Source organism: Hypanus sabinus, chromosome 21, assembly GCF_030144855.1.
Source record: "Hypanus sabinus isolate sHypSab1 chromosome 21, sHypSab1.hap1, whole genome shotgun sequence".
Taxonomy (NCBI): Eukaryota; Metazoa; Chordata; class Chondrichthyes; order Myliobatiformes; family Dasyatidae; genus Hypanus; species Hypanus sabinus.
In genome coordinates, this window is record NC_082726.1 from 16,954,509 (window position 1) to 16,970,149 (window position 15,641).

Below are 15,641 nucleotides of genomic sequence, written 5' to 3' on the forward strand. Positions count from 1 at the left end.
TTAAAACATTAATTCTGGTAAATGAATAGAAACATACTGTGCATTTAAAAATAATTCAGAAAAACACGTTCCTTAGTTTTCAAACCTCCCCAGTGAAGTGACTTTCCAATTCTGGTTATGGGGTCTCCCAGTTGGGGCCTGTGACAGAAGTAGTTACCCAGTCCATTGAGTCCTTGTTCGTATACTCTGGTACCTTCTGCCTGATGGTAGGAGATCAAAATTCTGTCCAATCTGCTGAGCATTTCCAGTATTTTCTGTTTTTATTTAGGATTTTGCACATCTACGTTTTTATGCTTTAGAGTTTCTGCATCTGAAGTTGCTTGTCCTTGTGACCTGTTACAGTGGCATACTATCCCCTCTATCCGTGCTGTGTTGTTGTGGGATAGTATTTGTTGAACTGAGGCTTGCTGCTCCATTAGTTTCTGGTCAAGCAGGGGTACAGCCTGTGACCACCAAGGCCAGCTGATAGACACTCAGCCAGGTCTCACGTTACTAACTCTTTAAAGGTGAGGGGAAAAGTTTGAAAACAAGTTTTTGTTTTAAACTGAGAGAGATAGGTGCCTGGAACGAGTTGCCATGGTGGAAGCAGCAATGATGGTGGTGTTCACGAGGCTCTTAGACAGGCACATGAATGTGCTGGGGAGAGCCATGTATCGTGTGCAGGAAGCAGGGACGAGTTGGACTACAGACATGATGGGTCAATAGCCCTGATCCTGTGCTGTACAGTTCAATGTCCCAACTCAGGTTTTTGGGACTTCCATCGCAATCAGTCATTTGTTTTGATTTTCCCAATTCCTTCAAATAAATTTTGCAAAGCTCTTCCAATGGTAGCAATGATTGTTCTTAAGAAATTCAGAGTCACAGATCAGCATGGAAATAGGCCATTTGGCCAACCACAACCATGCTAACCTCTCTGTACTAATCCCAACCTCCTAATTTACTTCAAATGATTAACTACTGGATGAGAGATTGCCCACAATGGGATGGAGTCATGAAGTTACACAGCATGGGAATAGGCTCTTCAGCCTAAATGGTTCATACTGACCACAATGCTCATCTAAATTAGTTCCATTTACCCACATTTGCCCCATATCCCTCTCCCAGGGATTCCCAACCTTTTCTGTCATGGACCAATACCATTAAGCAAGGGGCTCTGTAAACCCCAGGCTGGGAACCCCTTTTTAGTGTCAAGATTTCCAATTTACTTACCCGTCCAAGTATATTCTAAACACTGTCATTATACCACCTCTATCATCTCTTCTGGCATGTTGTTCCACATACCCACCACTCTCTATGTGAAGTTACCCCTTAGGCTCCTTTTAAATCTGTCCTTCTCATCTTAAATCTATGTTCCCTAGAATTTTTTTCATTTTCTTTCTCTAGGGGAAAATAAAGTTGTGCATCCGCCTCATCTATTCCCTCATCATTTTATGCACTTAGTAAGATTACTCCTCAGTCTCCTACAGTCCAAGGAATAAAGTCCTAGCTTATCCAAGTCCCTTGAGACTTGGCAACATCCCTGTAAATCTTTACACTCTTCCTAGTTTGAATAATGTCTTTCCTTGACAGGGTGACCAACTGCAGCCTCATCTACGTACAACTGTAACATAACATCCCGACTCCTATTCTCAGTGCCCTGACTGATGAAGGCCAGCCAGCCTGTTGCCTTCTTCACCACCTTGCCTATGGATGTGTTAACAATAATGGGATTTCAGTAATCTGTTGCAATTACCTGTTTCTTGTTGAGGCACCTCTATAATTCCTACCATTGTACTTTCCGCAGGTTTCTTTGGTGAGAGAACTTTGATTACCTTTCTGGTGCTGAACGTTTGAACCTTACTGTATGACTGATTTAATGCAGCAGAGCCAGAAGGGGTGAAACTACCATCAGCCAGAGTTTAACAGATGTTCCCCATAACCTTCTTTGGGCAGTGAGAGGCAGGCCCAATGTCACTCAAACTTTGTAAGTATCCACTGATCCTTAGAGGAAAGAGACCAAACAAGGGTTGTGATTGTCTCATAAAAAGATTTATTACTTTTTTTTTGCCTAAATGCACAAGGCAAGGTACAGTACTGTATAAAAAAAGAACTCCTTAATATACACTTTACATGAGATACACCAGTAAGAGCTTCCATTTCACTTATCAAGAAACCAATCCAACGCAGCAACAAAAATAATATGTTGTAAACGTCTACACTTCAAGTACCGTGAGCTCCGTCAGACTGACGCACAGCTACATTCACGGGGGGGGTGGAAAGGGAATGGGCTCTGGAAACTATACATCTCTTCGGGACAAGTGAGAGAGTACGAACAGCCAGCCTTCCCATCTGCGGTGACTGAGTGACCTGTGCAGGATGGGGACAGAGCAAGTACCGAGGCAAGAGACACTAGCAGGAGCAGGTGCTGCCTCTCTGCTAGGACCCAGACCCCAGGCGAGAAACAGCCGAGGTGGAGAATGTTCCGGTATCTGAAGGAACTGACTGATTGGCAGAATGAGCGATGGAGTCACAACATTATCGATGGACCTGGTCCACAATTGGCTGGGCAATCAGTCTGCTCATTAAAGCCATCGGGTCACCAACAGGTCAGGCTTGGTAACTGCCAACAGACTCAGTTCCTATGCACACTGGGCAGAGAGCAAATGGCCCAATACACATTTAAAAGGCATACAGTGAGACTCAGCTGTCAGCCGCTGGCCATTTTTGGGGTCCCAGTCTGTGTTGCTTTGTGGCAGGGAACGCTGAAGGGCTTTCAGTAAAATTTCTTTAAAGCTCAGATCATTCAGAGAGTCTGAATTCAGCTGCCTGTCAGGTATCTCTTTTCTATTGAAAATATTACTAAAAGCTGGATGGGAGATTTGTGCCATTGTGTGGTGGACCAGAGGGGTCCAACGGTCTGCCCTGTGAACCCTAGGGACAGGCAGGCCTGCTGGAAAGTGAAACGTGTGCTCCATCCAAGCGACCCAACTCTCAGAGTGCATGAAGGTGCTGGGTAATTGGCGGTCTTGTACCTATCACACCCTCTGCATTCATCCTGTAATACAAAGCTCCAAGTCTGAGGGGTACCACACACCCAGCCCACGTCTACCCGCCCCTAGTATATGAACAACAGTCCACTGCCCTGGGAAAGCAACAGCACCAAACAGCCAAGGTCCACTACAAGGGTGAGGCAGAGTTAAGGTGGAGAGGTCACTGATCTGGGGTGGGTGGGGGTACAGGTTTAAAGTGGAGAGGTCACTGATCTGGGGTGGGTGGGGGTACAGGTTTAAGGTGGAGAGGTCACTGATCTGGGGTGGGTGGGGGTACAGGTTTAAGGTGGAGAGGTCACTGATTGGGAGGAGAGATTTAAGGTGGAGAGATCACTGATCTGAAGGACAGGATAGATTTAAGGTGAAGAGATCATGAATCAGAAGACCATTTAGGTGAGGTCCCCGATTGGGGGGGCGAAGAGAATGGGGGAGGAGAAATGGATTTAAGGTGAAGTTACAAATCAAGAGGTTAATAGAGACGGGTTTAAGACAAAGAGGCCACTGCTTAGAGAGGGAGCAGATATAAGTGGAGAGGTCACTGATTAAAGTTGGGGACAAACTTAAGATGGAGAAGTCACTGATTGAGGGGGTAAATAGATTTAAAGTGCAGACATCAATGATCAGGAGGGACCAACTGAAGTGGCACTCTCAGTTTCTCCCACTGTTTATTAGTTAACAAGTCAGTGGAGAGATTTAACCATAGTTCAGGGCTTGACTGCTGATTTGTTCAGCTGTGAGAGAGAGCACAGTGATTGCCCAAAGGGGTGGGATATGGAGCCAAGTTCTGGTGCTATGATTTCCAGAAATAACCCAGGAAGTAAGTCAATAGATACAACAGGCTGTTCTCCTTGGAATGATAGGGAATTTAACTGAGGGAGGGAGAGAGGTAGGGAGAAGGGGAGGGGAGAGGAGGGAGTGGGGAAGGGGGAGTGAGGGGGAGGCAGGTGCACACACGCGCACACACACACACACACACACACACACACACACACACACACACGAGTGTTTTGTACAAGAGGTGTGACAAGGTCACAATCAGGCACTCTTGAATGATCAGGTCTTTAATCCCACTATAGCACTGAAACTAGTCATTCCAAGGGGACCCCAGGTACACTGTTGGATTCACCAGTACCTAACAGCAGTGTTCAAGAAAATTAAGTATCACATCATTAGGATTTTGGAAACAAATTCACCCACAAACAAAAAAAAACTCTAGAAACTAGAATCTCAGACATCTTTCATTTAAAAAAAACTAAACATTTTACAGTAGTTTCTCTGTACAGTATTTACAGCAAACAGCACCTTGCAATAGTAAAGAGGTTCAGTAGGAAGAGAGGGGGAACATGTACTGTTGGAGGAAAGGGGGAGAGGTCTTGAGAGAGAGCTGGGCGGGTGCTTCAAAGAGTCAGTAAATAAAGGTGGTAGGAAAGCCAAGGCTGAGGAGAGGGTCATAGTGAGTGGAACCACCGAGAGAGAACCCATTCAATAATGGGTAAAAAAAAGTTTTTTTCAAAACACAAATGCAGTTTGTTAACCTTTGTGGAACATTTAACTCTCTGTTACCAAGTGATGACACAAACTGAGTTGTCATGTCCTTTTTATATGCTGTGTAACACAGCCCAGGCAACTTTGAATATTCCCCAACTCATTTGCACAGCCATGCCTGAACTGGGCTGGGCACATCTGAGGCCAATCTCAGAGACAACATTCTGGGAAAACCTTAAATACTGGGCAGCATTTCAACAGAGCCTACCTCCACCGCAAACTTTTTGTTAGGAGTCTATGGCCGAAGGTCAGTCCCCTCCAAATGGCCCGCGAAGCTATGAAGTGCAAACTGCAGCAGGTGTGTAGGCAACACTGACGCAAGGCTGCTGCTTGGACAGGTGCACATGGTGGTTCAAAGCTCAAAGATTCAAATGCACCTGTCTATCAGTGTTGCTCTTGAAATAGTGCGGAAGGAAAACTGATTTACCCTGGTTGTTTCACAGTAACTGTACGCTGGAGAATTTGGAAAGAAGCCCATTCAGGCACGAATGTCCAGCATCCCCAAACTGGGTAAAAGACAACTGAAGTGGAGAAAATCCTGCAGTTATAATGAGCTGACCTCAGGTGTTCCTCCCTTTCCCTGAGAAAACAGGTCAATTCACTTTCCAAAAAGATGACACTTGGAGACAGAATTCATCAATATGTTACAGAGAAGAACAGTCTGGGTTGGACCACTTTACTAACAGGGCTGCTGGCCATCCACAAAGGTTAGAATCGATTCATATTCTCACCAGAGAGGGGAGGACGTCATGAGTCTGCCAGTTCAATCAGATCCAATATCTGTCAGGATTTATAACTGTCAAGGGACAGTACACAAAGGGAGTGAGATAAAGGCTAAAACCTTATCACCAGCTTCAAACTTTCCGCTTCCAGCATCAACGGGGTGTTGCCAGCTTTGCAGAGTGGGCAAGTTTGGTAGGAAATGGGAATGGGAAGCAAAGTAGTTTACAGGTATGTTTCACTGGCCATTCACCTCTAGGATGTGAATCCAACTCAGCCCAAATCGATGACCAGAAATCTCCCACCTGGTCATTAGGGAATCTGGCTCAAGTTGGAGCTGTTGATTTTAATCCTAAGTGCAGAAGAACAGTCTTGACGTCATTTTCTGGTCCTGTGCTCGATTTATAAAATATCCTATTTACATTTCTCAAGGACACGGGACACTGATTCTGCCTCTCTGTGTTCAGTAAGCATGTCCTTCATATGCAATATGTTTACAAGGGAGTGAATGGTTCCTGACAACTAGGATACACCTATCACTGACTGAGGAAAGATCTGGGTGCTATTGCACTAACTTAATAAGAAGTTTCCAAAGGAAGAAAGTATACCCTTAAGTGCCTTCAGGAGCCAGGCTTTTAGATCCTCAGTGCTAGGAACACCCATGGTGCCTGGAGTCTGAGACAGAGTGATCTGTGTTCAGAGTGTGTGTGCACACAGGAAGTGGGTGCACGGGGGAGGGTGTAGAGAGAGGAAGGGGTATAATTGGATCCATTTTTTCTCCTTTCAGCACTGTGCACAGTCTGGATCCAACAACTCCCCAGCCCCACCCCCATGTTTGATGAATAGATCATTCGCAGTTGGGTAGAGGTACATCCTCCTCACCTTTATGGCGAATGAACATTTCGAGTAGAACTGGCTGGTGTATTGTGTTCACTGGCCATTCACCTCAGGGATTTGGATGCACCTGGCCCACAATGATGACCCAAAACTTCCCTTCAGCTGAATGAGGGTCTGGCTCAAGTTTGGAGCTGCAGCTGACCATAATCCTAGACAAGCTGGAAAGGAAAAAGTGCATGGAATGCTGCTGCGAACAATGGATCCTTCTGATCGAGTAGGAACCACTCTGCTCCATTGGACCTAGTGCTAACACCAGGTACCTGAAGGAAGGTATACTCCCTAGCACTATCACCCTTCATTCTGAGAAGCCAGCTTTGTCTGCACTCTCTATATATTTAAGTCAGCTTCTGGGCAGACAGTAGCATTATGCAATAGGTCCAAAGTCTGCTCAGGAAGTGTTAAACCTATTGCGATGTCAAACTAACATGAAAAGTCTATGCCCCCACTTGGAGTGAGCCAGCAGCTAATGTGAGTTATAGTGTAAACTTTTATTTGACACACTGGTGGCTCCCAGACAGAACGTGTACTAGGGGGTGAGAAGGCAGATTAAAAGCACCAATGTTGCCCAATGACTCCCTCCATTCACTTAAAAACAATTTGCTCACTTGGTTCAGGGTATCAACAATGACAGTCACATAAGTTAGCCACGTCCATTTCAGGCTGGGCCACTGGACAGCATGCAAGAGGGAATTATCAAGTAGGGACCAGTTTTACAGTGCCCTTCCATCCTTATAATGCGGTGAACTTAACAATAGTAATGTACAGTCAATATTGGAAACTTCTTTCATTTAGGGGTGGGACATATTCTACAAGATATTTACACTGAGAAAGGCAGGCTGTTTCTGCTCATTGCCTCCGAGACACATACATAATAGGCATCAGGTCTCCAATACAAACATCCGAGTCTGCAGGAGAAACATTACAATAGTCTGCCTGACTTCATGGCAGGAACCAGGAACACCATTGAACTGATGTCTAAAAAAAATGCTGAGCATCCTCACGTGATCCAGTCACATGACTTTGAACAAAGAGATCGATCTCTTATACCCTGTAAGAGAAAATGGACCGTGTAAGAAGCCAGCAACTCTGTGGGTTCCAGTTTGAAGAAATATCCCCTTGCAGTGCATCCATCTACAATGCCTCTTACAATGGGTGGCAATGCTGCCTCACAGTGCCAGTGACACAGGTTTGATCATGACCTCCGGTGGAGTTTGCACATTCTTCCTGCAATTGCACGGACTTACTCCAAGGGTCAGAATCAGAGTAATACAGTATGGTTACAGGCCCTTCAGCCCAATTTGTCCATGCTAAGCATGGTGTCTACTTGAGCTAGTCCCACTGGCCCACATTTGGCCCTCATTTTCTCTGTTTCTACCTCCTATCCATGTAGTTCTTATATTCATATAATAGTTTAGTATGCTTTTAGTGGTTATACAAAGTATAATTCTGGAAAGTTCTAGAAGCATCTTCGTTCTGCATTACTTGAACGATTGCTTTCCCATTGCTTAACTTGGTACTACAGTATTTAAATAATAAGATTCTACTTGGTTAATTCTTATCTGTAAATCTAAATATTTTTTTTCTTTATCTCAGTGGTTTAAAATAGCTAAACACAAAGCAGCACCATCTTAATCTTCTGAACATCCAGGTTTTGTCTTCAAGCTTTCTGCTACTGTTTCCTTTGTTCCATAGCGCTTGATAAAACGACGTGCAACAAATTTTCTGCCTCTTTCCTTACTTCTGAGAAACAACGTGCTCACTTGGTTCAGGGTATCAACAGTGACAGTGACTTCTGAAAGAACCTTAGATTAAACTATCAGAATCCAAAACCTACCTCAATCACTTCCTCCAGCAGCTTGTTCCATATATACATACCTCTACATGAATAAAAGAGTCCCTTTTAAAACCATCCCCTCTCAAACTTAACTCCTCTAATTTTACTGGACCACAATGATTTTGCTTCCTATATAGTTTTGGGTGTATCTTATGCATTTTGAGCTGCTGTTCATGAAAATCACCACAAAATTTCCCTATCATGTATTATTTTTAAAAATAACCTGTATTTGTTATTTCAGTTCATAATTCAATTAAAATGTTGCCGCAATGTAAGCTGAGAAGTTTTCTATCTTGTCTAGGTATGCCTGGGCAGGCTTAGGTAGGGGTCGATGCTGCATGGTAGGATGGGTTTTAGAAAGGCTATAAATTTCCATGAAAGATTTTGATATTTGAGACAGACGTTTCTCAGAATAACTAATCCCAAGATTAAGAAAGGCATTTTTGTTGGTCTACAAATCAAATAGATTATCAATGGCAGGCAATTCGAAGAACTTATAGTGGGACCAGAGAAAATCAGAGAATACATTCAAAGATATTGAAAATTTTCTTGGCACCTACGGAACACCAGAACACATGCAGCTGGTTGACAACATGCTTCATGATGCAATATGTCACAAGTGATTCATTTTCTGCATTCCCATTTAGACTTCTTCCCTGTAAATCTTGGCGCTATCAGTGACGAGAATGGTGAAAGGTTTCACCAGGACATTACAGTCATGGAGAAATGGTATCAGGGCAACTGGAATCCATCAATGCTGGCTGATTATTGTTGGACACTTAAGTGGGAAGCCTCAGACACCGAGTAGAAACAAAAATCGTCAACAAAACGTTTTAGCTTAGTTGAGCTATTATAAAGTGTCAGTACCATTATGTAATTAAATTCATTATATTCATTAAAAGTTAATTTTGTGTTTCTCCAAACACCAATGTGAATAGTAGTAGTCTGAAATTATATGTATTCAGCTTCAAGTGGTCTATCATAAACAAAAAAGTTTCGTTGGAAGGAACACTTTTCAAGAAGTTCGTTGTACAGTGTTTTTAGATCCCTTTCTCTGGGAAAAATCTATCCACTTTATTCCACCTATCTACCTTAACCATGCTCTTCATGATTTCAGACATCTATATAAAATTACCTCTCAATTTCCTACCCTCTAAGGAATAAATTCCTAGCCTGCCCAATCTCTCTTTATAACTTGGCCCCTTGAGTCCCGGCAATACCCTTGTAAATCTTCTCTGCACCCTTTCCAGTTTAAAGTATGTTTTTCCTATCACATTACATCAAGTGTGGCCTCAACAACAACTTGTAAAATTGCAACATAACATCCCAACTCCAACACTTGGTGTCCTCACTGATGAAGTTTAGAGTGCTTCTTCATCACTCTATTTATTGTGGTGCCACTTTTGGTGACATCACAGTGCTGGGCTCTCTTCCCACAACTCAAAGACAAGCAAGTTAGTAGATAATGGACTGTTCTAAATTGTCCCCCAGTGTGGGTTCTTCTTAGAATATGGAAAATTGGTGGGAGAGTGGTTCTGCAAGCAGGCAAGGACTTGACAGACTGAAGAGCTTCCTCCTGCATTGTAAGGAACAAGGACAATGTACAATAGTCCTGGAGAAACTAGGATAGGCAATCACAAAGTTGAGCTGTAAGTGACTCCATGGTGCTGTTCAATCAGAATGCTCTCAGTGATGTCATGGTCAACACTAGCACTTCGACCCTCTGTAATACAAAGGGACCATCAGGCCATTCTTGTTCTTTCAGGGATTTTGATCTGTGCACTACGTTCATTGCAACATCAACCACACAGCAGAAATAGTCCCTCATTCATCCCTCAGCACTTTACAGTTTGTGACCACACAAATTCACATCCCTTTCCTTTACTATAATGCTGTCTCAAGGGTAGGTGTAACTACACCAACCACTCTCTTCACATCCTCACACTTCATGTGAAATGACATCTCCTTTTGTGAGAAAGTTTAAAATAAAACAGACACATAGGAATTTAAATTGGTTCTCATTTTCCAGCTCTCTGTTACTCCTGGTGGTGAAGTAAATTCAAAAAGACTTCACGATAAAGTGATTGTAGAGCTGTTATAGCTTAGAAGGGAGGCATTTAGCCTATTGCATCCTCACTGACCCTTTGTATGACAGGAGTCATTCCCATTTCTCTGCTCAACCCATTATAGCTCCATTAGCTCTCCTCCCTCAGGTAATAATGCAACTTCCTTTTGGAAAAAAAAACTAGCCAACTCTGCCCTCACCGGCCAACGAAAATGGGAATACTTTTCTCTTCTCCATTCTGAGCCTTTTGCTCTTCATTTTTGGTCTGTGTGGCTGGTACCATAAAGGGAGCAGCTTCCCTTTACCTGTCCTGTATAAACACATCTTGTCAGCCAGAAAAACACTCAAGAAAGGGACAAGGTTCTCTTCCATATTAAAGAGAAAGGGGATGCTTGTGTGCCCTGTGGCAGCCTATGAGCTTTGGTCAGTTCCACTGTTGTTCTTCTTCCATTTGGTTTCTCATTCTACCTGGTTGGTCTACCTAGCTCTTTGAAGACACTCTCTCAGACAAGTGTTGGCCCCAGAGTGATTTCATTCTTGGACTTCCCACTTTAATTGTATAGTCCACCTTCTTCAGAGTTATTTTGATGGTTTCGATATCACTTTCCTCTCAACCTTCTGGGTCTTTGGCCTTGAATGAATGTAGAAAGGAGAACTTGTTGGGGGAGGCACTTAATAACCATGGGCTCAGCAGTGACAGTAATTCTTATTTGAATGTGAGGATCCAAATGCATAACTAAGGATCCTGTTCCAAAATCTTTCAATGATTTTGATATGAAGTATCCTAGCTGTAGAGAAAGGTTCTTTTGCCCACAGCACTTTACATATAAAATGTGGCCTTAAACTCTCTCCCCATGGACGCTGCTTCTCTTGCTAACTGTATCCACTGCACATGGTGAGGGTGAACCACAGACACAATGCTGAAAACACATTGGATCTCAGCTGGGACAATATTGGCTACTGGGGGTGGGGAACCCACCCAGGATATAAATTGTTCTATGTTTTCTAGTGTTTGAGTATCAACCATGACATGTAGATTCAGATTCTGTGTGACACATGGTGAGATGAGCGACGTCAGGGACAGGGTGATACATGGTGAAGCGAGGTGAGGGGTGCCAGGGACCGGCTGACATAGAACCTCTCGGCACTGAAGGCAATAGCCAGCCGGTGGCGTAGTGGCATCAGCACTGGATTTCAAGGTGAATAGTCCCCAGTTCGAAACTGACCGACTCCTTGCATACTTTCCATCTGTCCTGGGCGAGCAAGTTGGCCTCGTAAAAAAAAACAAAATGGCCAAACACTATGGAAACAGTGGTGTGCCACAAGGCAGGAAGAGGAACAACAACAACTGAAGCAAGAGGCCGGTGAACGTTTGATATATCCCTATGTTCCAAAATGGATGTCAGCTCACTTAAAGTGAATGAATGATGTCCATTTACTTTTGGCAGGAACTCACGGACCTGCCTGACTGATAACTTCTGTGCTCAATATAGGAGATGGTGTCTGACGTGGTATGGGGAGAAGTGGAAAAGCAAGGTTGTGGTGATATCTTGCTCACCTCCTTGTGCCGTGGAATGATGTGATTAGTCAGAAGCTGTGTAACGTGAACAAACTTCTGGTGGATGAAAGTAAGCTTTGTGGTAATGGACACAGGTCATAAGTGATCAGTGGAAGCCCCAAACATCACCCAAGCATATGCCTGGCAGGGGTAATTTCCCTCACTGGCTTGAACCCACAGTGACGGAGATAGGATTTCTTCAGAAAGGGGATGGTTTGTGTTCAGAAGAATTCAGACAAGGGATTTCCCAGCAGCGGGGGAGGGAGAAGCCATAGTGGCTCCCACTGATTTCCCTATTCAAAACACTAACACTCCAGTATTTCTCCATCAGTAGGAATTTCTTTTGGTTCCAGATTATAACTGAGGCAATGGAGCCTGTTGGTCAGAGTCTCTTCCTGGGTCAAGGATCTCTGCCAGAACTCCAGAGCACAGCTTTGTCATTTATTTAAGCTCTCTGATGGAACAGCAAATCCAACCCATGAAGAGTCTCAGCCCGAAAGGCTACCAGTTCATTTCCCTCCCTCAATGCTGCCCGACCTGCCGCATATATGGTAGGCTAAGTTAGGAGCGTGTAGTGGGGGAATGTGTGGATAGAGTATTTTTGTTGGGTGTTGTGGGATAGTTCAAGCTGTCCATTACAGTGGCAGACTATCCAGGAGTTATTATAAGTGTTCTTTCATTGGGCTTTGACTGACCTGTCCTTGAAGAGTCTTGCACCATCCTGGGTTACCAGGGGCTTGTCTATAAGGCATGGCAAATACATGGCCTTGGTAACCCTGAAGAGTATCTGCATTCATTAATTGTTCACGAGTTGTTGGATTCCCCTCATCTTTTGACTCCTCCGACGTTAGTGATTATTCAAATCTCCTTTTACGTTTGTGCCCCTACTTGGTGAGCTTGGTATATTTATGATTGTCTTCTTGATCACAGCAACTTTCCTTTTGTTTTTAAATTGCTTTACATTTCAGTCTGCTCAACCTTGACATTTGGGAATGAAGACTAATGGTGGTTCTCAGGGCCTGGCCCTGGTCCTGAGTGTTACATCTTTGATATCAATCAGCTGGAGAGAATGTTTTCTTTGGCTGCACATTGTTGGTTCTTTGCATTTCCCAGGAACCTGCAGCACAGGGTGTTATACAGGCTGAGCATTCCTTATCTGAAGTTCAAAATCCAAAAACCTCTGAAATCAGAAATTTTTTTGACCACTGACATGACATCACAAATGGAAAATTCCACAAGGTTCCACTGAAGGTTCCCAGGCGATAAACAGGTCTTGGTGCACCACAGACAATTCTGAGGAGTGACCTCAAATATGTAATGAGCAGCAGTTAATGAAAAACAGAAAAATATTTCAAAAAAAAAGGTAAAATGAATGTCTCGATTTTGTATTGAAAGAGTGGATTGGGCAGTGTCAGTGAACATATGCTGCTTAATAAGTAAAGATCTATCATGAAAAACTGAAAATAGGTGATTGTGAATATTTAGCAGGCTGGTTGCAGAAATTTAATAAAAGACACAACATTAATTTTTTAAAAGATTGTGATGATAAAGCATCTGCTGATCAGGAAGCAGAGAAATTCACTGATGAGTTTGACAAAAACGTTGCTGATGAAAATCAAATACACTGAACAACTGCCTCAGTACACATGATGAACAAATTTAAGACAAAGACTTTACTGGTAGCACATAAAATCAGAATCAGGAATGATGTCAGTGCCAAACAGTCACCTGGGTTAGGACTTGGGTATCTCATTATATAGATACAGATATTCCAAAATTTGAAATTCAAAATACTTCCGGTCCCAAGCATTTCAGATAAGGGGTGCTCAACCCGTATTTTTTTGCTTTGCATAGGTGCCATCCAGAAGAGCTTGATGGACTGTCAGAAGCAATAACTAGTGCAGCAATCACCAGCTCAGATCTCTTGTGAGGTAAGGCTCTTTCAGATGTGTAGATGAGTGTTAAAATGTTGGGAGGTTGATGGTCAGTGTGGACTCAATGGGCCTAATGGTCTGTTTCTGGGCTGCATCTCTCCGTAACTATCCCAGGTCCTCAGGATGACATAGACCGGCAGGTGCTGGTGGTTTGAAACAGCCTGTACACAACTTGTCTGTGGCTTTGTCACATTGCCAACAGCGCTGATCAAAAGCTCTGTGTCCTTGCTGATTCTTGCATTGCAGCATCCAAGAAGAATGAGGTTTGCTTTCTTCAGGGACAGGAATGAAAACTTCATTGAGACTGGCACACAGCCATTCTTTTTGTTTCGCACTGAATCAAGAGTTGCACCAAATGTACCGGTACCATTGCGGGCTGTTGCTTCGATGGCTTGAATGTAAGAGTCAGAAACGTTTATTGACTCAGTTGAGAATCCCAACTTTTGCTGCAGAAAGTGTCCTTGATGGCAAAACCAATGCTGTGAGCACGCTCCTCATGTGAAGATTTTCTTCCCTAGTTGGTATATCCTCTGCCCAGTTGTCACAAGCATACCTAACAGGTCACCAAAATCCAATCTGCTTAGATTTTTAACAAGAGTTCAATGTTCCAGCTTGTGAAGGTGATGTTTTGCTTCAGGCTGTTGTATGGGTGTGACGTGGCTGTCCCAGACAGGTAACCAGCCAAGGATGAGTGGGACACTTCCCCTCATCATTTCCCCAGAGTGGAGGACATCCTCAGAAGGATTACCATATACACACCTGCAGCCACCATACTCCATGCCTGTCGCTTTCCACAGGAATCGCTCCCTTCTATGATTCCCTTGTTCATTAGTCCCTCTCCGCACATATCCCTACAAGTGATAGAAATGCCACACCTGTCCATTCACCTCCTACCAGGGCCCCAAACACTCCTTCCAAGTGAGGCAACACTTTTCCTGCAAATCTGTTCAGGTTGTCTATTGTATCCAGTGCTCCCAATGTGACTTCCTCTACACTGGTGAGACCTAATGTAAATTGGGGGAATGCTTTGTTAAGCATCTCACTCCACCCGCCAAAAGCAGAATTTCCCCTTGCCCAACCATTTTAGTTCCAACATGTCAGTCTTTTGCCATGATGAGGCCACTCTCAGGGTGGAGGAGTAACACTTTGTATTTCATCAAGGTAGCCTCCAACCTGATGGGATGAACATTAATTTCTCCTTCCAGTATTTTTTGTCCCTCTCCCTTCTCTCCTCTTCTATTCCCCACTTGGGCCTCTTAACTTTTCTCCTCACCTATCACTTCAACAACTCCTTCCCTTTCTCCTACGATCCACTCTCCTCTCCTTTCAGACTCGCTCCTCTCCAGACCTTTACCTTTCTCACCCACTTGACTTCACCTATCACTTTCTAGCTGGTCCTCCTTTCCTTCTCCCCACCTTTTTATTCTGACGCTTTCCCCCTTCCTTTTCAGTCCATATAACCATACAACAATCACAGCACGGAAACAGGCCATCTTGGCCCTCCTAGTCTGTGCCAAACCCTTAATCTCACCTAGTCCCACCTATCCGCACTCAGCCCATAACCCTCCACTCCTTTTCTGTCCATATACCTATCCAATTTTACCTTAAATGACACAACTGAACCGGCCTCTACTACTTCTACAGGAAGCTCATTCCACACAGCTATCACTCTTTGAATAAAGAAATACCCCCTCGTGTTTCCCTTAAACTTCTGCCCCCTAACTCTCAAATCATGTCCTCTAGTTTGAATCTCCCCTACTCTCAATGGAAACAGCCTGTTCACGTCAACTCTATCTATCCCTCTCAAAATTTTAAATACCTCGATCAAATCCCCCCTCAACCTTCTACGCTCCAATGAATAGAGACCTAACTTGTTCAATCTTTCTCTGTAACTTAATTGCTGAAACCCAGGTAACATCCTAGTAAATCGTCTCTGCACTCTCTCTAATTTATTGATATCTTTCCTATAATTCGATGACCAGAACTGCACACAATATTCCAAATTTGGCCTTACCAATGCCTTGTACAACTTTAGCATTACATCCCAACTTCTGTACTC

General features: G+C 43.7%; 1 protein-coding gene across 3 annotated transcripts in view; it reads right to left on the reverse strand.

Moving 5' to 3' along the window:
* Nucleotides 1–2,006: 2,006 nt before the first annotated feature.
* LOC132378825 (zinc finger protein 609-like) overlaps nt 2,007–15,641 on the reverse strand; it is a 224,821-nt gene continuing 211,186 nt past the window's right edge. For all 3 annotated transcript variants that reach the window (XM_059946062.1, XM_059946060.1, XM_059946061.1), the window contains one exon: nt 2,007–7,239. In XM_059946062.1, the coding sequence (XP_059802045.1) occupies nt 7,233–7,239 (7 nt within the window). In that variant the 3' untranslated portion in view covers nt 2,007–7,232. The remainder of the gene's footprint in view (nt 7,240–15,641) is intronic.